This window comes from Amphibalanus amphitrite, unplaced genomic scaffold (assembly GCF_019059575.1).
Source record: "Amphibalanus amphitrite isolate SeventyFive unplaced genomic scaffold, NRLGWU_Aamphi_draft 000086F_arrow, whole genome shotgun sequence".
Classification (NCBI taxonomy): domain Eukaryota; kingdom Metazoa; phylum Arthropoda; class Thecostraca; order Balanomorpha; family Balanidae; genus Amphibalanus; species Amphibalanus amphitrite.
The window spans coordinates 930,740-957,496 of record NW_024881582.1 but is presented as its reverse complement, the minus strand read 5'-3'; the positions used below and the strand labels follow the sequence as shown (position 1 = coordinate 957,496).

Genomic DNA, 26,757 nt, shown 5'->3' with positions numbered 1-26,757 from the left:
CACGTAATTTTAGACATTTGGATGCTGCCGCTTTTAACCATGATCTGAGCTGTGTGGACTGGGGGGAGGTATTCACTGCGCCGACGGTGGGTGAGCAGTGGACTGCCTTTTTGAACCGATTTTTGCCCATTGTCGACGCTCACGCTCCGCTGCGGAAACTTACGATCCGCAACCCCACCGCGCCCCCGGTCTCCCCGGCCACCCGTGACCTGATGGCCCGCCGCCGGGCAGCGCTGACTCACGCCGGCCGGGACTCCGCCGAGTACCGCGACTTAACCCGCGCCCGGCTGGGGGTCCTGGATTTCCACGCCCTGCTGGGGGGGGGGTGTTTGAACACCCCCCCTTGTAACTCGGCTCCTGGGCCACGTAGCGATACGCGGAAGGCGGCGTTCGAAAGAGCGTCAAAAATAATGACGAAATCACTTCGGTCAATTTTTTGGTCAGGTCAAAGGTCAGGTCACCAGAGGTCATTGAAGGCAAAATTTCGCCGATTTCCAGGTCGAATGTCGAAAATTTCCAAGAAGCCAACGCATAACTCGAGAACCAATAGAGCTACAGCGCCGCGGAAAAGCGCATTCGATAGCCCTATTAAAGCCCTTTCTGAGTAATTCTCTCAGATTTGACCTAACTTCAACGGTTTTGCCTGCAGGGGGCAAAAACTGCAAAAATAGCCGATTTTTTTCGGAAACAGTTTTTCTGCAATAACTTTTGACCCAAGCCTTGTACGAGCTTACTTTTACCGGCATTGTGTTCCTCTCGTCAAGACGCATCGAATGAACTATAAGTTGACCTTGAAAGGTCAACTTGAAAATTTGACCTCAGGTCAAGGTCATGACCTGACCGGAAAGGGTCATGTTGCATATCAGTCGATCCGTATCGTCGAGCTGAACACATCTAAGGCGTTTTCATCGCTCTAGCATGCCTCTATCAAAAGTTATTTGCGAAAAACTGTTAGATACCATTCGTGACCTAAGATGACCTCAGGGCATAAACATGGGTCACGGACACCATTTTCATGTTCAGTGTGTCTAAACCACTTGTAATTCGGTGTTTGGAAGTGTTTATAATGTCCTTTGTCCAAAAGAGGCGCATTTCAATTTTCTCCCATTGACTTATAATGGGGAGGTCGCAAAATTGACCTGACCTTAGGTCATCGATATCAAAATTCTGAGATATACATTTTGTACATGCTATTGCTCTTAGCAATCGCTGAAAGTTTCAAAGCGATCGGTCACTCGGTGTAGCTATGACAGACATTGAAACTTTTTATGAGGTGAGGTCACTTCAAGTGACCTGGTGACCTGACCTTGAATGACCTTGGTCTGAAATTTTCACAACATGTGTAGAATTGATGTATGATAAGGTGTACCAAAAACGGCGGCGCTCCGCGCCGCCGTTTTTGAGATATTCGCAAAAAACCACAAGGGGGGGTGTTCAAACACCCCCCCCAGCAGGGCGCGGGTTAAACCGTGCCGTCCGCTCCGCTATACGCAGTGACAGGCGCCGCGACATACAGCGGGAGATCGGTGAGCGTGGTCCGGGTAGAGTGTGGCGCTGTATTAGGTCGGTGGTGGCTGGGAAGCGGGGTGATGGGTCTGTGCGGCCCGACGCCACGGCTGACCAGCTGAACGAGTTTTTCGTTTCTGTCGGCCCGAGGGTGGCGGCGGAGATCGGGGCGCGGGGGCCGGTGCCTACCGTTGATACGCGTTTACCCCGTGTGGGTGCCTGTTCGTTCGCGCTCTCCCCCGTGACCCGGGAGATGCTCGGACACACGATCTTCAGCATGCGGAGTTCGGCCGCCTCCGGTGCCGATGGTGTTTGTATCCGCATGCTGAAGATCGGTTTCCCAGCTATCGGTGATCCCCTCCTGCATATCATCAATTCCTGCATCACACACTCCGACATCCCAGCTCCCTGGAAACACTCCCTAGTCAATCCCATTCACAAATCCGGTGACCCCTCTGACCCTACTAACTTTCGTCCCATATCTCTTGTTCCTGTCATTACCAAAGTAGTCGAGCGCGTCGTTCACCGACAGCTCTACAACTACCTCACCAGCAACCACCTCCTTTCATCCAGTCAGCACGGTTTTCGACCTCACCACTCCACGGAAACTGCACTTCTTTCCGTATCCGACCAGCTCCTGTCCGCCACCGATAGGGGGGAGATTTCAATGCTGTGCCTCATTGACTTGAGCAAATGTTTTGACGTCATCAACCACGATATTTTACTGCGAAAACTGAGTTTGCACGGCATTGAAATCTCCTGGTTCGCCGCCTATCTTCGGGGACACACACAGAGCGTGTCCCTGAACGATGGGTCCGGATGCAGGGTGCTGTCTCGGCCGCTCGCCAACGACATGGGTGTCTTCCAAGGTTCAGTTTTAGGTCCGCTCTTATTTACTATTTTCGCCAATGACTTATCTCTACACGCTGATGGAGCTCTAGTGTTTCAATACGCGGATGACACCCAATTGTTGGTGAGCGGTCCGAAAGATGACGTCGGGGGACTCACCTCTCGCATGGAACGTTCACTGTACTCACTAAGCTCTTGGTTTAGCTCTCACTCGCTGAAAGTTAAAGGTAGTGTGCCACCTTTGAAAGATTTCCCATTTTATTTTTCCTAGGATAAGAAGTTTCTGTTTTTACCTAATATCGCAAAGAAAATCAAAAATGGGCCTGGAATAGTGCCTTTTTCGCCTAAAAGTTTATCGGTTTTTCGAGATGTATAACAACTGTAGTGGGCTGACCTGCAAACAGGCGTCGGCAACAATCGCGAATGCGGCGCACATGTGACAGTAAGCAAAGGTCATTATAGAGTTACGACGTACGGGAATGAGTTATCAGCTGTCTTATCGTAGACAACACAATGTCGAGCCTTAAACTGTAAGCCTGTATTGGTATTGTTTCTTTTATTTGGCTGTCGAACATTATATATGGTTTGAAATATGATTTTATGTAAAATAATTGATATGAAAAAGCCGTCTCTTAAGTTATGACCCCATTTCACCACACGCAAGTGGCAGAAATGACAATGATCAGCTGACGCATTTTTCTTGGCCGAAGTCAGAGCGCGCGGCCCGACGCACCACCACCGCACCACAAAGTATGAGCAGAAGCCGCGCCCAAAGCCAGGGCCCCGGTAACGTGAGGTAGCCGAGTCGGGGCAGCGTGCGCTGACCCAAGCCGGGGCCGCAGCTTTGGGCGCGGTCTACCGCATCCCCGCGGGCAGCCCCGGGCTATCACATGACACCGGGAGGACACGCGGCCCCGGCTTGGGTCAGCGCACGCTGCCCCGACTCGGCTACCTCACGTTACCGGGGCCCTGGCTTTGGGCGCGGTCTACCGCACCACCTAACAGGCGTGTTCGAAACCGCAGGAGATGATGATGAACGGGTTTATCGAAACTTGATTGGATGAGCATATCGGTAATAGCGATTTCAGTGTGTGCATTTATTGTTCATAGTGGTGTGAAATGTGGTTGGGGTACGACCGACAACCCGTCGGGGCGAATTTCGCACTGGGGTACTCAAAATTTGAAGAATTTAAGACGTTTCCATGAGTTTTGAAGGTATGGATAAGTTCTAAAAATCCGGTTCTCCTTATCTGGGCCATTAACTCCATACGGTCCAGGAAAGCTGGCACACTACCTTTAATGCAAACAAAACCCAACTTGCTATCTTTGGCAGTCGACAGACTCTGCGCTCTCTTCCGAACATAACAGTAACTTTTTGCAAAGTAGCTTTGAAACCCCAAGCAGAGGTGAGAAACCTGGGCGTCGTCTTCGACGGTGCCCTGACCTGGGAAGCACATGTGTCCGAGCTGTGCCGGCAGTGCGCCGGTGTGCTCGTCGGCTTATCTCACTGCCGTCATTATCTTCCGGACGGGGTCATCAAAGTGCTAGTGTCAGCACTTGTACTGTCGCGGATCCGCTATTGTCTTACTGTTTACGGAAATGGTTCGCAGCGAAATTTTGACAGACTCACCAAAATTCTCAATTTCGCGCTGAGGGTGATTTTTGGCCGTCGAAAATTCGACCATGTTTCCCGGCTCCGCGAGCAGTTGCGTTGGATGACGCCTCGCCAGATGGTACAGGCTCAGACGTTGGAACTGATGCACAGGGTGCTGCGGCGGGGTGAACCAGACTCGCTGGTCAACTCTTTTACCCGATGCTGTGACACTCGCATGAGAAGTACGCGACAGGACCACCTCTTCCGTCTACCCAGGCCGAGGACAGAGGCCGGGAGGCGTCGCTTCGCCTATAGAGCGCCAGACCTCTACAACTCGCTGCCTGCCGGAACCACCGAGCTGTCTCACCAGCGTTTCGTCCGAGCAGTGAGAGCCCATGTTTTGACCTTGTGAGACCGTCCGTGCGTATGGGTCGTGGGATGTGGGCCGGGCTGTGAGCTGTGTGATTGTTTTTACTGCTTTATTTTATGGTGTCGATGAATGAGATGACTGCAACCTGTATGATTTTACCGATTATCTTATGACTTGGGGCAATAATAGCCACGACTGATTGTGGACTGCCCTGCAAATGTAATACATACAATACATACAATACATACATACAAAATGCGATAACTCGTTAACCAGTTGACATTTTGCCAAGCAATTTTTATTGTATGTGAAGTCAACCGTAAGGTTACATATGGGAAAGTATGAGCATCCATGCTGATACATCATTGCCGTAAAAAATATTTTTGCTTGTAATCCGCGGATGACGGGTATATCCCATAACGTGGGTGACTCGGGAGGGGATTCTGCATAGCTTCCCTGCTGTCTTCGAAACTGCTCGTTCAATACTAAAAGTTCAAACGGCTTCTGATAGGAATAGCTGACAAACGAAACCTTACTTTGTCACAAAAGGTCATGGAAAGGTCATGGGTCACAAAAGGTCATGGAAAAGGTCATGGAATGAAATGTATACATTTTTAAGGTCATGCGAGTGCGACACATCTTTAATAGTCCATTTCGGCAAAAGCATCTAAAAATGATGTCATCTGGGTCGTCCGATTCGAAACTATTTCCATTCGACAAATGAAGGTCAGGTCACAGCGAGGTCTGAAAGGCCAAATTTTGAAGTTGAACATTCTCAACAAAAAAGATGTGCATCGGATGCAATTTGAGCTCCGGAACACGATGATGCTATTCGTTTTGGTTTTCGATGTCAAGAACGTACTGAAATTGCCTTTGCAACATCGAAAATTGTGATTAACCGACTACGGTAAAATGCAAAAGCCGATAACATTGCCATTTCTGAAGATATCTGACTGAAACTTTCCAAAAGCAATGCAATTGTTACATACAAAAGCCAATAAGGTTCATTCTGGTCGATTGCTGCTCCCCAAAACTCTGAATGTTATCAACCATATCGGACATTCTTACGATGTTCTGTTGGCTGGATGTCTTTTTGCTTTATTGAATTTGATCAGACTACATTCAGTTAAGACGACGTACATTTATTGGTCACCAGAAAGTATACCCACCGGTGAAAGCAATCCGCACCGACCGCTACACCCGACTGCGCCGGACAAAAACTTCAATAGCGCCGGTCTGCCCTGTGCTAGCGCCTTAATTCTTTCACGGTGTGGCTCAGAAATGGTTGGGGAATGCTATGGTATGGTGCACTAACGGGCACACACTGTTTTAACTGCTGTAGGTGAAACGAAAGCCAATATTCTTTAGTAAAAAACTGCGATTGCAACATGATGACTAATGATTAGATCACCGCCAAACCAAAAAAGATACTGCTTTTTGTAACCCGTCAGAAGAAACAGCAGGCTTTAGGGATCATTGCCATGTATAATTTTTGCAGTTTGTATTAAAGGGACTATCCCACCTTCTAAAATGTTGTTAAAACCAGTTAAATTGTGCCCGACTTTATAGATTGGATGACCAGGAACACGGTTCTGGCATTTATTTTTCATTAAACATCTTAGGCTTCCCATATTCCAAACACAAACTTTCAAATATGTGACGTCACAGCCCAAAATTACCTCCTTCCCCAGGCCACATTACTGTCATAAAGCTGATTCTTTTTACTCTGTAGGCACCACAACAAAGTTCAGACCAAGTTTTAAGCGATTATTCAACGAACAAACCCATTTAAATCAGAATGACTAAACGAGGTGACGTCACACTAACGATCGCTCCATGTTGAAGATAGGGCCTTGCGCAAGGCCCATTTTCAAATGAAGGGAACGAATTTCTTCAACACCAAGAGGCCGCGGGGGTTGCAACCTAGATAGATAGTGGTTTCTGAACCTCGGCGCAAACTTGACTATCTCAACTCAAACCCCATGTTAAAGGTGGGATAGTCCCTTTAAATGAACGCACGCTAGCGGCGTTTGAACTTGCAAGTATCTGACAGTCATTTTACGACATAGAAAATGTCACGACTTCAAGCATACACGAGTCCGATTTTGACAAAAACATGGAAACTATGTGATTTCAGATGCGCCAAACATTTCTTTGGTTAGCCATATAGCGATTTACTCGGTTGGGTAAACTTGACTTGGTATTTATGACCACTCGTGAACCCCATTTGCATCACTGTGGATGGAGAGGTGGGCGGGGGGTGGCGAGGTCACGGTGCGGGTGACCTGTCAAACAGCCCCGGCGCGGTGGGGCACTGCCGCAGTCAAATGGCGCACTCCAGCGTTGTTCCATATCGCGGTGGTGGGCCGTGCGGCCGGTTAGCTTGGCTGCTTGGAAGGAAAGGATAATCAATGAGACATGGGTTTGCTGTGGCGAGGGTGGCCGGTTCATCTACTGTCAACTTAGATGCACCAAAGTAATGCAAATGTGATGTTGGTAAAGCAGCTGGCAATGGAATGCCAGCGAAAGCTCCGAGCGCCCAGTAGCTATAAGGATCAAGAATCAAGATTGTTTATGTCTCCTGTAATTTTCATTGAATACAATTCAAGCACTAGAAAGATCGTATCGTTCGCCAGTTTTTTTTTTACCGCTGGCGTATCTTGCGAAGAGCGGCCCTTGGGCAAATAATTATCACGCAGGCATGGGCGTAACCACCGCGCTGGAACGCTGGAAATTCCACCCATTTTTGGGATGCTGAAATGCCGCCCCTGGTAGAGGAAGCCTGCAATTGGGGGGTTAAGTTTAGGGACTTCAAAACGAAACAAAAGAAACGGCACTGCTCGGTCCACTATACGCCTGACCTCAACGTGCCGTTCCTCACTAAAATACCTAACCTCTATACATGCCGCCCCTCCCAGATGCCCTGCCGCCCCTTCGCACCGACTCTCCCTCAATTTCCTCGGAGCTCTCTGTGCCGCCCCTTACAGAACCCCACCGTCCTCAATGTGCCGCCCTTCCGCATAATGCTCTATCGCCGTCTGTGCCACCCTCCCCAGATGACTTGCCGCCCCTTCCCAGAGTACCTCGGCGCTCTCTATGTGCTGCCCTCGCCACAACTTCCCGCCGCCCTCAATAAGCCGCCCCTCCCCACAATGCTCTATCTAGCAGTCGGCGCCGCCCTCCCAAGGCACCTTGCTGCACCGCTACGTGGCGCCCCTCCCCAGACACCTTTCTGCTCTTACACGCCTCCCTTTCCCAGAATGTTTTATGATCCGTCCCTCCCTATAACGCTGTATTATTTCACGTACGTACCTATCTATTATCCAGGGGCGTAGACAGGGGGGCCACTGGACCATGCCCAGCACCATTTGCGATTGAAGGCGCCGAAGGCGCCCTCCAATCGCGAATATGTTTACAGGGAAAATGCGGTTGGACCGCTTTGTAGGCTGTAGCGCTCTAATCGTAGTGGTAGTCGCCAATTTAAGCCTGTTGATCGCAGCCGTCCTACCTACTGGCGCCCTCATTTTGATCGGAATACCCCTACCTATTGGCGGCCTCCTATAAATCGGCGCCCTTACCCAAAGGCGCCCTCCTGTAGGTCGCCGCCCCGCTATCCGTTGGCGCCTTTCGGCTGGTCGGCACCCTCCTACCTACTGCGCCCTCCTGTAGAATTTTGATTGCCGCCGTCCTCCGTTCTGGCATCCTCTTGTTGATCGCCGCCCTCCTACCCATGTGGCGCCCTCCGTGGCTCCCTCTTGTTGAGTGTTGATCGGAACCCTCCTACCTTTTGGCACCCTCGTGTTCCCTCCTACCCACTGGCGCCCTTCTGTTGATCACCGCGCCATCCTACCCACTGGTACCTTCCTGTTGATCGCAGCCCTACTCATGCAGGCGCCCTCCTGTTCAATGTCACCCTCTTGGGCGAAGGCGCCCTCCTCACCATTGCCGCCCTCCTGTTGATCGTCAACCTTGCGCCCATTGGCGACTTCCTGTTAATAGACCGGTTTACATAGGGTTTGTTGCAAGCTTATATCTCCGTCCGTGATGTTGCAAAAGATGCCAATGGTGCTTAACAATTTACAAAATGATCCCCTCTAAATATTTGAAGACCACTGCATCGAAATTATCGCCAAATTAACGAGCTAGAGCCTCGTCAAAAATGCTATGTAAACCGGGTTAATGATCGCCCTCCTACCTATTGACGACCTGCTGTTGATTGCAGTCATTCTGCCTATTGGCGACCTCTTGTTGATCGCCACCTTCCTATCTATTGGCGCTCTCCTGTTCCTCGCCGCCCTCTTACCTGGTGGCACCTACTTGTTGATTGTCGATCGGGCCCCCCCCGTCCTATTGGCGCCCTCCTGTTGATCGCCGCCCTTCTACCCATTGGTGAACTCCTGTTAATCGCCGCCATCCTACCTTTTGGCGCCCTCCTGTTGATCGCCGCCCTTCTACCCATTCGTGACCTTTTGTTGATTGCCATCATCCTACTCATTGGTGCCCTCTTGCTGATCACCGCCCTCCAGATAATTAACATTCTTCTGTTTTTCGGTGCTCCCCCACCTACTGGCGCCTTCCAGGTGAATGTTAGCCGGGGCCCTCCTTCCTATTGGCGCCCTCCTGTTAATTGCCGCCCTTCTACCCATTGGCACCCTGCTGCTGCTTGCCACTAGCCTACCTATTGGTGCTCTCCTGTCGAATGTCTATCAGGGCTCTCCTATCTTTTGGCGCCTTCCTGTTTAATGCTGATCGGGGGTCCTCCTATTTGGCGCTCTCCTGGACCTGATGATCGCCGCCCTCTCAGTCATTGGTGCCTTCCTGTCGATCGCAGCCCTTCTACCCATTGGCGACCGCTGTTGATCGCTGCCCTTCATTTATCTACGTTTTCCAGCGTGCCGCTCTCTTTCACATATTTGATGCCTTGCCTGTCGAAACTGCCACAGATGAGCGTGCATTCAGCACAATGAATGAAGTAAACCAAAACTCTACGCTCTATGCATGAAACCCGTCTTGGTCTTAGCAGATTGATCTTACAATTATGACATTTAGGTGCAGGGATTAGGTATGATAAAGAAGTTAATGGGCACGGCCGCAACAACAAGCATTTGAAATTTCGGCGATTGAAATTGGTTATGTGTTATGTGCTAAGCACTGCATGGGTCTGTGAGAACTAGAAGGCTATAGGGGCTGGTCTGAGGTAATTTAAGTGAGAAGCCCGAAGAGGCTAACCCGCTCTCATGAGGAGCAGTCCTGTTTCGGTTTATGTTTCTGATGCTTGTTGCTGCGCTGCTGCTTCTTGTTGTGAGCTTGTACTAACGCATCTCGTGCTCCGGTATCAATCCGATACGGTGATATGGTGTGGATGCCGCCACCAATTAACTTTTTCTACACCGTCACCCATGGGCGGAGCTTCCTGCACAGTTGGTGTGGCAGGTCCCACCAGCCTTTATTTTTGCCCCACCAACTTTGCTAAAAGAGTGAGAAGAGCTTTGAACAGAGAACAAATCAGATGTGCTTAAAAAGCGGAGAAAGTGTTTGTTTTCGAAAATTTCGCGCGCCCTCGGCGCAGCATTTCAAGAACACTTTGGCAATAGGAACTTAGTGCCTGTGCCAATCACTTGCAACCTTTTTGCCACTGTGAGATTAACCCAATACCTATCAAGTTTCGCAGCACTGTGCGTCGCAGCTTTCCTTACACACGCAAAAAAAAAACTGGTGGCGTGGTAAAAAAACGCCCCCCCCCCCCCCCCTCCTGAGCGATCGTTACGGATTTCTATCTCGTCACCGTATGGCGCCCTCCTTGGGTGAGGTGGCGCCCTCCTAACCCTTGCCCCCCTTCGCGATTTTCTAAATACGCCGCTTTCTGTTATGTAAACTTTTAACCAGGATAGCTTACTTCCTGTGGCTGCCCTAAAATTGCCGGCTAGGTTTGACGCCAACCAGTCAGAACTCAGATCCCATTGCAATTGAACTACCCTGAATGAAGTGAACTATTTAAGAGTGTACCTATCATTTATCAATCCGGTGCGTAGTAGGGCAAAGTCAAACTGCTAGCAACGGGCTGACCGCCCATCTTACGCATGCATATCTACCTCATAAAGTATCAATATCTCATACACCAGAGCCTTGGCGGGTTATCTACGTCTGCCCCTTATAACGTGTAGTCAGTTGACTGCTGATTATTGCTTTAATTTCCCAAAGCGAAAGTATATTAACCCTCGCCCGTATTGGTATTTTTTTTTCAGCCGCGAACGTATAGGGGGGGGGGACCTTGCCGTTTGACCCCTGATCGAGCTAGAGCTTCTCGGAGAAACAACCGTGTTGCCCGTGACGAGAAGAAGCCGATGATACCCAATTTTAAGGTCTTAGGTCATCGGTTGACCTTCCAGGTCAGGTCAATGACCCAAATGTCGGGAAAATCGGGACCTGTTAGAACGTCGTAAAGGGTGGCTGCTATGGAGTTTTCGGGGTGCTGATCACGCATATTATGTTAATTATAATCATAGATGATGTCTTCATGCATTTGGCCAGGTCGGGTCAGGTCAGGTCAGGTCAACCAGTAAGGGTTTTGTCGGGTATTCGTAATGGGTGGCAACCGCCTCTGACAGCTTCGTAACATGTTTCGAAGGCACCAAAACTACTTCGTAAATGTTCAAATGGCTGCTAAATTGGAATTTAGCTCCAAAAACTAGCCTAGAAACATGTAAAGCTCGAAAAAGTGAACCGAGGTCATCAAAGGTCAATGACCTGACCTGACCTTTCGGTGACCTTGACACCCACCCTTATGCATGGGAGCACCATCATATCCCATGTCTGAACGCATGAAACCACGAAAAGACCGCAAACGCGCGGCTTATGCGAGCCGACATACGCCGAATCGCGATTCCTGCCAAACATGGTGTCGAAAAGTGGGTCAAAGGTCATTAGGGTCAGGGTCATGAAATTTTCAGGGCAGGTGTAAACTTGATTAACGCGAGGGTACTGAAAGTTTCGTCGCGATCGGCCGCTTTTTACGCGAGTTATCCGCGAAAAACCGAGGGGTGGTCCGTTCGACCCCCCCCCCCCGATACGGGCGAGGTTAATACACAAACACATTGGCCCTCAAACACTCACCTCTGGCTCCCAAAATATAAGTGCCGCCCTTCCCTTCGCATTTGATGCCGCCCCCGGAGGGAGTTATTTCCAGCCCATTTTTTAAGGAGTGATTACGCCCCTGCACGCAGGTGATTTTTTTTTTGCTGGTAAGGTCAATTTAAGGTCAAATCAAGTCGCTAATAGAAGATGAGGAAAGGTGAACGAATACCACATGTTGTGCATGAAGTCTCTAGTTAAAAGAACGCGAAAAGTTATTATGCGTGTAAGATAAAAAACAACAATATCCGTTAATAAAAATATTTGACCCGAAATTAGCTTCTGTTTTGTCTGACCATCATTGCGTGTAAGACACCGGTCCAACCAGGTTCAACTCGCCCCAACCTGGTTCGGCTCCCCTTTTTTAATATAAATTTGGCCCGAACCTTTTGAATGGAAGGAATCACAAGGACAGAGTCCCCGCTGAGCTGAGCTTGTTGCGTTGACCCTGCCCTCTAACCTCCGATCAAGCAATTCCTGGTCTATGGCAGAATTTAGAGTCCAAATTTCAACGTGCGCACATAGCCGCGCACGGCCGGTCCCCTCACTGACTTCGCCTGGCTACGGCCTGCCACCAACCACGACCATACCCGTCAGGAGGCTCAAAAACGTCAAGTGCACGTCGCGTTCCGAACTGAAATTGATTAAGTGGGTCAGGCAGCCTTTGGGGCCAGTTTACGTTACGTTCTGGTGAAGGTCAGGTCAAATTAGGTCAAATTTCAAAGTTGATAGTTTTGCATAAAATGGGTTCGATTCGATGCAGCTCGTCACGGGGAGTCTAATGGTGGTCTTTGTTTTGGCGTACGTGGTCTAGAATTGCCAAAAATTGAGTTTGAAAATTTGACGTCATCATTTTTTAAGTTTTTTCGCCATAACTTGGCCAAAAAAGAGATATCGATCTGAAATTTGGTGTGTAGGTAGAAGATGGTAGGTACTATCATATATATTCAGTTTTTTTCGAAACTCAAAATTCTTTGTATATTTTGGCTAATATATCAAAAAATTACTTGTTTGTTCTTTGGGAGTCAAAATTCAAAATATTCACAAATCTAAGATAGCAGTTTTGTAGCCCTGTCAATTCTACACCTTTTATGTCCTGATCATTTTTTTTTTTTTGTATCTTCAAAGCTGTAGGCCTGACAGCTCTTCTCGCGAAGCTCTTTTGAAACATGACGTCATTCTGACGTCACTTGTGGCCAACCTATCATAGCCTCTGGAATTTTTTTTTGTCACAATGTGTAAAATTGATGCCCGGAGGGGTCCTGAAAGTTTAGTGACGATATCTGCAGCCGTTTAGGGGATATCTACGGAAAGGACGGGGGGCGTTTCGCCCCTCCCCCCCCCCTCCGGGGCGCGGGTTAATCAGTTCGACACCACCTGGCACGCCCCTATTATCCTCAGGGATGGACCATGCCCGAGGGATCCAGAACAAACGCTTAACTGCCCCTCCCCTTGTTTTTTTTGTGGCGGTGAAACCCAATGATGCAGTGCCTGTGTGTTCGCCAAAGATTGACTTGCCTCAAATGGAGAGAGCAAAATTGTACTCCTCGCCGAGAACGGAACCCGTAGAGGGAAGCGGGACCGCCACACGCACCCCTATTACAGGCGGGAACAACTGAGCAGAGAGGCCCCCTGCAATAGCACTATTAACCCGCGCCCCAGTGGCGGTCTCAGCCAACTTCGCCCTAGTGGGGGGGGGGGGGGGCATATGTTACCACCCACCTCTAACTAAAAAACTTAGAGGGCTAGAAAGACGCGGTAAAAAGCAATCGATAGCTCTCAATGTGTACGTTTGAAAGTATTTCAGTCATTTTTCATCTTAGAGCAATATTGGGGTCACTGGAGGTCATCAAAGGTCAAAATTTGCCAAATGTCATTATATTTTTCCGAAAACATGCATTTATCTCAGGAACTATGATAGCTAGAAAAACGCATTGAAAAGTAATCGATAGCTCTTGAACTCTTCTGTCGATAAGGTCATAATCAAAATTGACCTCAGGTCAACGGTTTAGCCTCCAGAGGGCAAAAACTCCAAAAATAGCTGTTTTTACGAAAAGTGTTTTTCGACAATAACTTTTGACTACAAAAAGCCACGACATTTCTATTGCCAGAATCGTGTTCCTCTCGCCGAGACGCATCCAATGAACTATAATTTGACCTTGCAAGGTCAACTTGAAAATTTGACCTCAGGTCAAGGTCATGACCTGACCGGAAAAGGTCATGTTGCATATCAGTCGATGCGTCTCGGCAAGACAAACACAATGAGACCATCCCCAGCGTTCTATCTCTTTCCAATCGAGAGTTATTGGCAAAAATCTGTTTGTAGCCTCAAATGACCTCGGATGACCTTTCTAGAGGCTATCAGCAAAAACGACACCTTGGTCGTCACGGGTGGTCCAAATCATTGTGATTCTGAAATATTTGGACTGTTCCTATGCGTACACACGGATCTAGAGGCATTTTCATTTTTCTCCATTGACATAATGGTAAGGTCACGCCACTGACCTGACCTTAGGTCACGGATATAAAAAATCCGAGATATACAAATTGTAGGCGCCCATAACATCATGCAATCCACCAGTTTAAAACCTCTCTGACAAACACTGCAGGCTGGACATGATTGCAAACTTTTATTTAGGCTTGGTCAGTTAACTTGACCTGGTGACCTGACCTGACATGACCTGGGGTCAAAAATTTCACACATTGTCCAAAATTGATGTGCAAAAAGCTACCCCAAGCGGCGCGGCGCGGTTTTTTATTCACACGCGAAAAACGCGACAGGGTGGTAACATAACAGGGTGGCCCCCGCCCCAGTGGGGGGGCCCCCCCCCCCACTGGGGCGAAGGTTAATATAACATATCGTGCATGCCAAGCCGAAAAGTGGCCTAGACCAGGCAAGCCGTTAGCAAATGACATTGTCCATTGGCCAATCACATGCCGCTTGGAAAGAGACTAGGTCGTATGCGCTTGCAAATGAACTAGGCCGATTTTAAACAGAATAGGTTATTCATAAACCAACTAGGCCATTTGAAAACAAACTTTACATCAAATATTCTTACGCACCTTGCACATGCTGATGTGTGCTATCCTTTTTCGCATACCTATCCAAATCCGTTTTTCTCCATGCGTAATTTGGATCAGCGCCGGCTATTGCGGGCGCGTATTTGGAATTTCCGACCTCGACGAGCGTCTGTGGTAGAAAACCACCACTTTGGTAGGGGAAACTACTGCTGTCTGCTACAATTTGCACTGCATGTCAAGCTATTGTAGCGACATCTATGCATATACAATTCCGACCTCGACGAAAATCTCGCGGCGCTTCGCGCCGACCCGCGCCGCCCATTCATACTGGAAGTGGAGACATAGGCGGCGGAACAGGGAGGGCACCGGGGCACCATGCCCCCTTTTGATTTTGGCATTTTAACATTAGCCCTATGGGTGTTGCATGGAAAGAATGGGACCAAAAGTCGTCAGTGCACCCCCTTAATTGAAGGTGTTCCGCGGCTTCTGACTGTAGACCAAAAGAGATTGTGAGTTCAGAGTTGTGACAACTAAAGCAACCACCACGTATGATGTATACATTAACAGTTAACTATCAGATTGACGGCATGTGTCAACAATTATACCCTGATAGAAGACCGGAGGCTCTGGTTACCAGTGTAAAAATGAATACTTCAGACGCGTACCGCGTAGGAATTCAGCCCAGTATCGTTGAACAGATAGTGCATCGGCCTGAAAAAGTACGGTAACGATACCTAATTTTGGGTTTTTAGTCGGCTGATCCGTCCCCCCTGTCGAAAATCTGTGGCGACGCCCCTGGCACGTAGGACAAAAGTACGTATCGCAAATGTTCGTACAGTATATAAAGTACGCATGGACAAAACTACGTCAAGGACAAAAGTACGCATGGCAAAAGTACATACAGTATAAACTATAAAGCACGAATGGATAAAAGTACGTCAAGGACAAAAGTACGTATCGAAGAAGTGTAGGCGCCGCCGGGAATTAATGTTTTTTTTTTTTTTTTGTTCGCTGGGTGGTTCGTTCAGTTGGTGTTTCCGGGAGTTGAGTTGGAATTGAATGGAAGTAGAACGTCATCAGTGGATCCTCCTTAGTAACAGTCAGCTGGGCGCTGCGTCGCTCCGGTCATGTCCGCGGTGAAAGTTTGCAGCTTTACTGCTGGAAGGCTCGTATTCTGTCATCTCTAGTGGTGAGTTTGTAGTAATTATTGGTTAAAGGCCCATGTGTGAAAGAGATTGGCCGTGTATTTATCACAGTATTTTGCGTATGATATTTTGAGTGATGTTGTGTTTTACATAAATTGCGTATTTGTTGGCGTTCTCGTTCCTGAATATTAAAGTGATGATGGTGCTGCGCCGCCATGTTTGGTTCATTCCTCGGTTCGAGTGGCGCAGAGGCGCATGCTGTTCGCTGTGGTTTTCGGTGGCCTAGATTTCGCTGTGAAGTTGGAGCAGCTTAGTCTGAGTTTGACTGATTTGGTGTCAAATAAGGCCTAACCATTGCGGTCGCTAATTTGGAGCGGCTGGACGTGCGCTTGATCTTGTTGGGCGCCGTTATAGTCTCCCACCTTTGGGGTGGTCAAGTTTGTGGGGTCGACGCAGCCAACGGTCGGTATGTATCAGGATATAGCATGTCGTGGCGAACATTTGTATGCGTGAATTTGGTTTATGCTTCGTTTCGTAAACTGGAACCGGTTCAGATTGACTTGGTAAATGTAACTCGTTGGTGCGACGCTGTGCAAGGGCTGTGCTGTGGCTAAGTGTTGTGCCAAATTTATTCACTTATTAGTCGAATATGTTCATTGCATACTTGTGACGAGGTGATCTTTGTCTCGGAGATAACCAGTGGCTAATTTGTTTGTTACTGCTTCCACAGTAACGGGATTTACCATGGAGATGTGGCCACTTGGGGTCACAAATCTGGAATAAAGCTACCCAGTGAACGACAGCTGCGTCTTATTGATCCCGCTGGGGAGGCGATTGGAGGTGGCGGCTACAGTTACGACCGACTCATCATCCAGGAGGTCCTGGATTGGTCTCCACCTTCTAGTCTGCCTCGTCTGGATAACAACCATCCTGCATTGGAGCGGTGAGATCGTTCCGAGTGGTGGTTAAACATTGAGTCAATCACGTGCTGTCGCAGTGGAGATCCCAGTCAGTGACGAGATCCCAATCAGTGACGGCATCCCCTCAGTAATATCAGTGCTCTGCCTATGGTCTGTTGAGGCACCAGCTTACATGCAGTGTGACTCATCCGTGGTAGCTTGAGTTACAAGGTGTTCAGTTCAAGTTGGACATATTGGGTTAGTTGGTGCTTGACCAGTTGCAGAGCTAGTGACTGAGCTCGGACAGTTGTGGCAGCTGACCTGAGTCGCGGCAGTGGTGTTGGGGAGTTAACCCGCGCGGGGCTGGGGGGGGGTAAATTTTACCCCCCCTCGCGAATATTTGCAATATCTCAAAAACGGCGGCGCGCAGCGCCGCCAAACTTTCAGTACCTTTTCTTACATCAATTTGACACGTTCTCTGAAAATTTGAGCGAAATCCGTCGGAAAATTTTTGAGAAATTGACGTTTTAGTGACGTCATGTTCGCCATTTTCGCCTCAAAAACGGCAAAAGTTCAAACGCCGCTAACATCTTCATTTTTAAAGGAATCGAGACGTAACAAAAAAGGATATACGTAATTTTACTTTGTCTATCAAATGGCTATCTCGGTTTTTTGAAAATTTTGGATTTTGGCCCAATTTTTTTTTCAAAAAACTGACTTTTTTGGAAAAATAACTATAAAATCCAAAATTTTGAGTGTATCGAAAAAAACCGGAATATATGTCAGAGAAGTGGTCTATGTGCACCTACATACCAAGTTTTAGAAGAATCGGTTCAAAAATGTGGGAGTTATTCAAAATTGTATGACGTCACGACACACAAAAAATTTGAAAAATGACTTTTTTGGAAGTTCTAGACCTCGTACGGAAACAAAAATAGCACCATTCGATTCGCCGTGAAAAACTGCATCAGATAGACACCTTTTTAAGCCTTAACAACCAACTTCAAAATTTGACCTCACTTGACCTGACCTTGACCTGACCTCGGCCTGAAATTCATCCAGAGGTGGTCCATATCACTTATTGAGTGTGCCTATTGAATTCTATGAGTAAAATGACCCATAAAACATGTGTCGCACATGCCCTTTTCTATATTTTGTTTTTGGTGACCTGACCTGACCTGACCTGACCTTGACCTTGACCTCTGAATGATATTTTGTGCAACGAATATTGTCTTGGTAGCCTAAGAACACGTTTTGGGCGATCAGTCTCAGTCCATGACTCCATTCTTCGGCAACTACGGTGCAAGGCCGATACTGTAGGAACTTGCAATTTGTACCCTTGACCTGACCTTGACCTTGACCTCAAACTTAAAATTAAGTACATGTTTTTAGTTGTTCGTGATGAGATCTTTCGATTGCCGTTTGAATTTTCCAAATCGGACCATTAGTTCGGGAGATAACAGGGGGGGTAAAATTTACCCCCCCCCCAGCCCCGCGCGTTCGGCTGGAGACCCCAGCCCCGCGCGGGTTAAGGCGGGCTGTGGAAGTTTCTTTAGTGAGGTTGGCTCCGTCGTGGGGTTGGAAGGGGACCTTTTTCAGTTGGGAAAACAGGGTCAGTGTTCCTATTGTATAATGTTTGTGTATGTTGTGTAATAACTGTTGTCACTGTCATTCTTTGCTCAAGCTTGGGCATTAGACTGTACTTGAATGATCTTCACTCTTATGTTACTATTTCTTGAGCTGATAAGTTTGTTCATTTAAATGAATGTTATTCGAAGCGTGTTAATTCTAGTGCTGATAATGACTACTAAGGAGGATCCTCAGTTGGGAAGTCAGGACCCAGCCCTGGTTAGTCTATCAGGGAGGGGGAGGGAGGACTTATTCAAGCTGAGGGTCTCAGAGTTGCAAGGTCAGCTAGAGGCAAGAGGTTTGGACAGTACAGGGAAGAAGGCTGAGCTGGTAGATCGCCTTTGTGTTGCCTTGGATCCAGTGAGTTCTCTAACGGGGGTCGTTGCCCCCGAGGGCGCTGATGGTGGGGATGGGGCCCTGGGGGAGGAACTAGGGGATGGTAGGTCTCAGGGAGGTGTCACTGAGTCTGTTCAGGTTATTGTAGAGAGGTTAAGACTGATCAGAGAGAAACAGATGATGGATGAAACACAGTCTAGGATGAGAGCACGTTCAGAACAGATAGACTTGGAGTTAAAACTCATGGAAATCACTGGTCGTCAGATAGATGAGTCAGTTTTGAGCTCAGTCAAAGTCACAGTTGGGAGGCAGGAGAGGGCAGATAGTCTCACAGAGGCTGTTGTGTCCCAGACACAACGCGCTCTCCTTCCGCCCTCTGAATTGAAACCATTCTCTGGTGACATATGCGAGTTCAGGTTATTCGTCAGAGCTTTTAAGGCCAGGGTAGAATGTAGGACTGAGGATGAGAACGAGCGGTTACATTACTTGGACCAATATACTGTGGGGACCCCAAACAAGATAGTGAGGGGGTGCATGTTCTTGGATACAGGTGGGTACACACGAGCTTTGGCAACGCTCGAGGAGCGGTACGGTAGCCGCCACAGACTTGTTCATGAGTACACTAGGAAGATGAGAGAGTGGCCAAAGGTTCAGTCTGATGATGTGAAGGGTCTGGATAGGTTTGTGCTATTTCTGAAGGAAGTCGATAGCGCTGTGGCAGACTTGGGCCGCGAGTTTGATCATCCGCAGTTCATCAGGGCGATCTTGGGAAAGATGCCTCCTGCTATCCATGATAGGATCTTGCGCCGGTGTGACACGTTCATGGAGCTCGGTGGGAAGACAGCTCGACTGTCTGACGTAGTTGACGTGCTGGCGACTGAGGTTCGCATAAAATGCAATCCGCTGTATGGTGACGTAAGGGTGGATGATGTGACGCGCGGCCGTGAGTCCGGTCAGGGTGTGGTTCGGACCCACCGGGTCAGTGCCGCTGCAGCGGTGAGGCCGGGTCCGCGGCCGTGCCCATTTTGTCGTGGGCCGCATTCCGTCGACAAGTGTGAGCAGTTGCGTCGTCGGTCTGAGCGTGAGCGGTTTCTCTTCGTGCGCGATGCGGGACTTTGTTTCGGTTGTTTGAGGGGAGGGCATTCCGCTCGTTTCTGCCAGCGCCGCCTGTCGTGCGATTCGTGTGGTAGGAATCATCCCACCCTGCTGCACCGCAGTCCCAATGACGTGCAGGATGCCTGCATGGTGGCGCCACCTGCGAGGCCGGTGGCAGCGCCGCCCAGCGGCCAAGCTCAGCCGGCTGGAGGTTCGCGGTCTTCCGTCGTCACTGCTAATGCAAGGGTGGTGACGCGGGAGGGCCGGGCGCGGGTGTTCATGCCGATAGTAGCCGTCAAGGTACGTGGTTCAGGTGGCAGAACGGTGCTGTGTAATGCGTTCCTGGATGGGGGGAGCAGTGGCTGCTTTGCTACTGAGGAGCTCGTGGGTAAGTTAAGATTACAGCCAGAGCAGACGACCATCTCTGTCGACACCGTGTGTGGTGAGGGGCAGGTTATCAGCTCGTCGGTTTTGGAGGGACTCGAAGTTTCCGCGATCGAGGGACGTGACTGGCGCTCGCTACCAGTGGTGTTCACGCTGCCCAGATTGCCAGTGAGCGGACAGGACATGTTCTTGGAAGGTGACTTACCTGATTGGCCTCATCTGAATGACATCTTTCTCCCGCAGGTCTCTACTTCTGTAGATCTTCTGATAGGGATTAACGCTCCGCACCTGCATGTGGCGGAGGAGGTGAGGGTCCCTGAGAGCGGTAGCGGACCGCACGCTGTGCGCAGCCCGCTGGGGTGGTACGTCATCGGAGCAGAGTTTCATGAGAGAATTCGCCGATCGCATTCGGTGAATTTCATTAGAACGAGCAGGAAGGCACAGAGTGATGACACAGGCAACCTGTTCGAGCAGCTGTACGAGCAAGACTTTTCTGGTCTGGACGACGATAGCGTAGGCTTATCTGTAGAGGACAGGCTGTGGCTGGACCGTGTGAAGGCTACCGTCCGTAAGGACGAGGAGGGACACTTTGAGATAGGTCTCCCTAGGTCTACCGTCACGAGTGTCCCGGACAGTCGCCCGGTCGCTGAGAAGCGACTGATGTCACTGAGGAGGAAGTTGATGGGGGATCCGAGTCTGTTTCAGTCTTACAGGGCCGTGATGCAATCTTTGGTGACGGATGGCTACGCTGTGAGGGTGCCGCAGAGCGAGCTGACCGTTCCATCAGGTGATGTATGGTACCTGCCGCATCACGCGGTGGTGACTCCTAGCAAAGTCAGGGTAGTGTTCGATTGTGCAGCGCGTGCGGGTGGAGTTTGTCTGAACGACATTCTTCAGGGTGGTCCCCACCTGGGACAGCCTCTGAACGCTGTGATCGCCCGGTTCAGGGAAGGTCGCATAGCGTTTACCTGTGACATAGAAGCTATGTATCATAGGGTCCATGTGCCGGCTGGGGACTGTGACTTGTTCCGTTTTCTGTGGTTTAAGGATGACGATCTGTCCGGTGACGTCGAAGTATGGCGTATGAGGTCACACGTTTTTGGGGCGGTGACGAGCAGCAGCGTGGCATGCTTGGCAGTGCAGCTTTGTGCTGAGGAGGGGAAAGGTCAGTTCCCTGCTGCTGCTGACGCGTTGCGGCGCAGGACGTACGTTGATGATACGCTGGTGGCTGTAGAGTCTGTCGAGGATGCCGTCTCCCTCGCGCGGGATCTCACAGAACTCTGCCAGACCGGGGCGTTCCATCTAAAGAAGTTTGCTAGTAACAGTGCTGAGTTCCTGCAGCACATTCCCGAAGATGAAAGGGGAAAGAGTGTCAAGGATCTGAACCTGGCTGAGGGTGCGCTCGGTTCCAATCGTGTTTTAGGTGTAGAGTGGGATATGGGAGAAGACGTTTTTCGTTTCCATTTTCAGGATAAGGAGACTCCGGTTACCAGGCGCGGAATACTGTCCGCCGTGAGCGCCATATTCGACCCTTTGGGTTTCTGGGCTCCTGTGACTCTTTCAGCTAAGATGCTCGTGCAGAAGCTCTGCGCGGCATCGCTGGGCTGGGATGAAGCCATCCCGCCGGCTCTGGCAGGTGAGTGGGAAAGCTGGATTCGACAAGCTAAGGGACTAGACGGGATGCAACTGCCCCGAGCAGTTTGTGGTCCGAAAGGTGAGGTGATTTCTACGGAGCTGCACATATTTGTGGACGCCAGTGAGTCCGCGTACTCCGCTGTGGCCTATGTACGCAAGGAGGTCATGACTGGGCCGAGTGAGGTGGAGGTGTACATTGGGTTCCTGATGGGAAAGTGTCGTGTGGCGCCGCTGCGCTTTGTGACTATCCCGAGGTTGGAGTTGGCGGGTGGTGTCCTGGGCTGTCAATTGCGTCAGTTCTTGGTTCGTGAGCTGGACACTAAGTTTGACAGGATCCGCATGTGGAGTGACAGCATGGTGGTGCTGTCATGCATCCGCAACAGGAAGACGAGGTTCAAAACCTACGTGGCGAACCGCCTGTCGTACATTCATGGAGCCACTGACGTATCTGACTGGTCTTACGTTCCTTCACGGGATAATCCTGCTGACGTCGGATCCCGGGGTGCAGAGCCGCATGGTCTTCAGGTGTGGCTACAGGGGCCTCTGTTCCTGCGTCAGGATGAGTCTGGCTGGCCAGAGGAGCCAGCTGAGCAGTCTGATCTCCCAGTAGCAGAGCTGAAGAAGCCCGTTCCTGTAGCAGCTGTGGTTATCGGTGCGGCGGATTCAAACAGCACCGATGTGCTTATCGGGCATTACTCGAGCCTTTTTCGCCTGAAGAAGGCGGTCGCGTGGTTTAGGAAGTTCTTCGATTGTGTCAGATCTGGGGCTTTCAGGCAGGCCGTGGTGGCCAGGAGGCGAGGACTCCGACCGAGGTCTGTTGGAATCGACTCGCGTCTCACTGTGTTTGATTTGGACGCGGCTGAAGTCGCTATTTTCCGGTTCGTGCAGACATCGAGCTTCCCTGAGCTGTATCATGACGGTAAAGGGATGGTGACCGTTCCCAAAGGCAGCCCACTGAGTCGTCTGAACGTGGTGGCTCGGGGGAATGGTTTGTTAGCCGTGGGAGGGCGCCTGAGTAGGTGTCCGGTGAGTCACGACTTCAAGCATCCCGTGCTGCTCCCACGGGATCATCATGTTTCTCAGTTGGTGATCCGTCAGGCCCACGAGAAAGTGGGACACCAGGGACGGGAGCATACCCTCTGGAAGGTGCGAGAGCGTTTCTGGATCTTGGGAGGAGGATCTGCAGTTCGAAGTCTGCTGCGTTCTTGTGTGACGTGTAGAAAGTCTAATTCTGCTCCGCAGGTTCAGATGATGGCCGACTTGCCGGAGGACAGGGTTACTCCGGAGACCCCCGCCTTTTCCTCCATCGGTCTGGACGTGTTCGGGCCAATTATAGTGAAGAGGGGGCGCCTGGAGGTGAAGCGTTATGGGCTGATATGTACGTGTTTGGTGTCGAGGGCCATCCACTTGGAAGTTCTCCACTCACTGCGGACTGACTCGCTGATAAACGCGCTTCGTCGTGTTGTCGCTCGTAGAGGTCCGATTAAAAGAGTCAGAAGCGATATGGGCACTAACATGGTGGGAGCGGACAATGATTTGAAGGCAGAGATATCTCGACTTGATCGAAGGAAGTTGCAACAGGTAGGACTCGCTGAGGGGATTGAATGGGTGTTTAATCCTCCTTCAGCGTCGCACTTCGGTGGCTGCTGGGAGCGCCATATTAGGACTGTTCGGAAGGTGTGGAGGTCAATGCCTGTCCAGAGATTAGACGACGAGAGTTTACATACTCTTTTCTGTGAGATAGAGTCTGTGCTGAATAGTCGTCCTTTGACGTATGTTTCGACCAGCCAGGGTGATGTTGAACCACTCACCCCCAATCATCTCCTGCTCCTGCGGGGATGTGGAGAGGGTGTCGTGGGCCAGTTCACGGCTGACGACTTGTTGTCCGTCAAAAGATGGAAACAGGTGCAGTACCTGGCAGAGCAGTTTTGGCTGAGGTGGAGGAGAGACTATCTGCCGACTCTCCAGCGGCGACAGCGATGGGTCCACCGATCCAGGAATGTGGAGCCCGGGGATGTGGTCCTGATTGCAGACGAGGAGGTGCCGAGAGGCCACTGGGCTCTCGGTAGAGTTCTGGAAACCTATCCGAGCAGAGACGGGTTGGTGCGAAAGGTCCGGCTCAGGACGGGGGGCACGGTACTAACGAGGCCAGTACATAAACTGATAGTTCTGTTATCTGACAGTGCTCTCCCCTAGATTGTAGATGCGTGCATTCAACGTACAGTTACATGAGTGCTGCAACGTAGAGTAGCTTTAGAGTAAGTATTAAGTGTAAATGCCAGTTAGCGTAAGTAAAGACCTGACACCTCCCTGATCTTTGATCAAGTAGTGATCTGCCATGGCGGTTGTGAGCGGCGCTGTACTAGTTGTCCACGGGGTGGCCAAGGGGGAGTGTAGGCGCCGCCGGGAATTAATGTTTTTTTTTTTTTTTTTTGTTCGCTGGGTGGTTCGTTCAGTTGGTGTTTCCGGGAGTTGAGTTGGAATTGAATGGAAGTAGAACGTCATCAGTGGATCCTCCTTAGTAACAGTCAGCTGGGCGCTGCGTCGCTCCGGTCATGTCCGCGGTGAAAGTTTGCAGCTTTACTGCTGGAAGGCTCGTATTCTGTCATCTCTAGTGGTGAGTTTGTAGTAATTATTGGTTAAAGGCCCATGTGTGAAAGAGATTGGCCGTGTATTTATCACAGTATTTTGCGTATGATATTTTGAGTGATGTTGTGTTTTACATAAATTGCGTATTTGTTGGCGTTCTCGTTCCTGAATATTAAAGTGATGATGGTGCTGCGCCGCCATGTTTGGTTCATTCCTCGGTTCGAGTGGCGCAGAGGCGCATGCTGTTCGCTGTGGTTTTCGGTGGCCTAGATTTCGCTGTGAAGTTGGAGCAGCTTAGTCTGAGTTTGACTGATTTGGTGTCAAATAAGGCCTAACCATTGCGGTCGCTAATTTGGAGCGGCTGGACGTGCGCTTGATCTTGTTGGGCGCCGTTATAGTCTCCCACCTTTGGGGTGGTCAAGTTTGTGGGGTCGACGCAGCCAACGGTCGGTATGTATCAGGATATAGCATGTCGTGGCGAACATTTGTATGCGTGAATTTGGTTTATGCTTCGTTTCGTAAACTGGAACCGGTTCAGATTGACTTGGTAAATGTAACTCGTTGGTGCGACGCTGTGCAAGGGCTGTGCTGTGGCTAAGTGTTGTGCCAAATTTATTCACTTATTAGTCGAATATGTTCATTGCATACTTGTGACGAGGTGATCTTTGTCTCGGAGATAACCAGTGGCTAATTTGTTTGTTACTGCTTCCACAGTAACGGGATTTACCATGGAGATGTGGCCACTTGGGGTCACAAATCTGGAATAAAGCTACCCAGTGAACGACAGCTGCGTCTTATTGATCCCGCTGGGGAGGCGATTGGAGGTGGCGGCTACAAAGAAGTACGTATAGGTGCATTATTAAGTACGCATGGACAAAAGTACGTCAAGGACAAAAGCACATATCGTAAAAGTGCGTACAGCATAAAGTACGTATGGACAAGAGTACGTCAAGGGCAAAAGTACGTATCGCAAAAGTACGTCGAGTATAAAGTACGTATGGCATAAGTACGTCAAGGACAGAAGTAGGCGTATCGCAGAGGTAGGTACGTACAGTACAAAGTACGTATACCTAGACAAAAGTACGTCAAAGAAGAAAATACGCATCGAAAAAGTACGTAAATTATAAAGTACGTATATCGCTAAGGTACGTACCCTTGCTGACTTGCATAGATGTCGCAATCGGTCGCAACTACAGCGAGACATGCAGTGCAAACGGTAGCAGACAGCAGTAGTTTCCCCTACCAAAGTGGTGGTTTTCTACCACAGACGCTCGTCGAGGTCGGAAATTCCAAATACGCATTGCGGGCTGCCCGCTGCAGTTACGGCTGCGGCACGTACCTGTACGACCTGGCGCAGCCGGTAGGTGGTGTCTTCCGCCAGCTCACGGATCGCGTCGTCGGGCAGCCCGCAGATGCCAACACTCTCGGCCGCCACGCGCACGGAGTCCAGTGAGAGCGTGCCGGCCAGTGCCGGCTCCTGTTCGGCGCGCCTCTGCTTCACCTTCATGGCGGTTGAGGAGCGCGTTGGGCAGATAAGTGGCTCCGGCTGGAGCTGCTGGTGGCAGGAAGAAAACACAAGAAATGGGTCAATAAACTTGTACTTGACCAAGTGAGGCGCAAAGGAGAAGCCTGGGCTAAGCACAGGAAGAACAGAAAACCAAAGAGACTTAAACAGAAATACATCGAAGCACGAAATGAAGCTACAAAGGCTGTCAGAAAAGCAAAACATGAATTTGAGCACAAGCTTGCATCAGAGCTCAAGTCAGATCCGAAGGCATTCTATGCTTATTATGCCAGGAGCAAGATGACAAATAAGGAAGAAGTGCTGGCTGTGAAGAAGGAAAGTGGGGAAATGAAAAAAGCATGAATGAAACCTGTGAAGTAATGAATCGTCAATTTCAGCAAGTGTTCAGGAAATCAGAGGGGACAGAACCACCAACGCTAGAGACAGTTGTGGAACACAAGCTGGAGCAGTGTATCTTTGACCCAGGGGAGGTAAGATCGTTGCTACAAAAGCAAAAGACGCCATCAGCACCTGGCCCAGATGGAGTACACTCAATTGTGCTAAAGGAGTGTGCTTCCAGTCTTGCAAAGCCACTATCAAATAAAACAAGATTCTCCGGCATGCCCTTGTGGTCACAGCATAGAAAGCGTTCGTCATTTCATCACAGCATGTCCATTGTTTTTACCTCAAAGACGCATCCTTTACCAAAAAGTATCGCAAACACTCCATACTAACTTTCATGAATACCAAACTAATAAAAAATTGGAAATCCTTCTTCATGGCACCAACCTAAATAGTGGCGACGGCCGGGCGGTGGCTCAACACTTCCAAACATTCTTACTTAATTCTGGGCGCTTTACAATCCCAACACTCTGACTATTTAATTACGAGGCGGGATGGGCGTGTCTCGGTGGGGTGGCGTCGGCAACGGGGCTCTCTGGACAACCTCTAATGCGCGACGCGTTCGGCTTGGTGGCGGTGACCGGCGATTTAGTTTGTTTGAATCCATTTTAAGTTCTTGTATATGTGTGTATGTGTTTATTTGCTTGTATGTTTTTTAACAGAGCTGG

At 49.7% G+C, this 26,757-nt stretch overlaps 1 protein-coding gene across 9 annotated transcripts in view; it reads right to left on the bottom strand.

Moving 5' to 3' along the window:
• The window catches only part of LOC122379881 (transcription initiation factor TFIID subunit 6-like), a 235,198-nt gene that overhangs the window by 197,359 nt on the left and 11,082 nt on the right, over positions 1-26,757 (bottom strand). For 5 of the 9 annotated variants that reach the window (XR_006256247.1, XR_006256246.1, XR_006256244.1 and 2 more), the window contains exon 2: positions 25,523-25,735. Coding sequence is in view for 4 of the 9 variants with exons in the window: in XM_043362458.1 (XP_043218393.1) it covers positions 25,523-25,690 (168 nt within the window). In the remaining 5 variants the exon portion in view is untranslated. Of the gene's footprint in view, positions 1-25,522; positions 25,739-26,757 lie in introns of all 9 variants that reach the window. The other 4 variants (XR_006256248.1, XR_006256245.1, XM_043362457.1 and 1 more) reach the window with 1 other exon arrangement.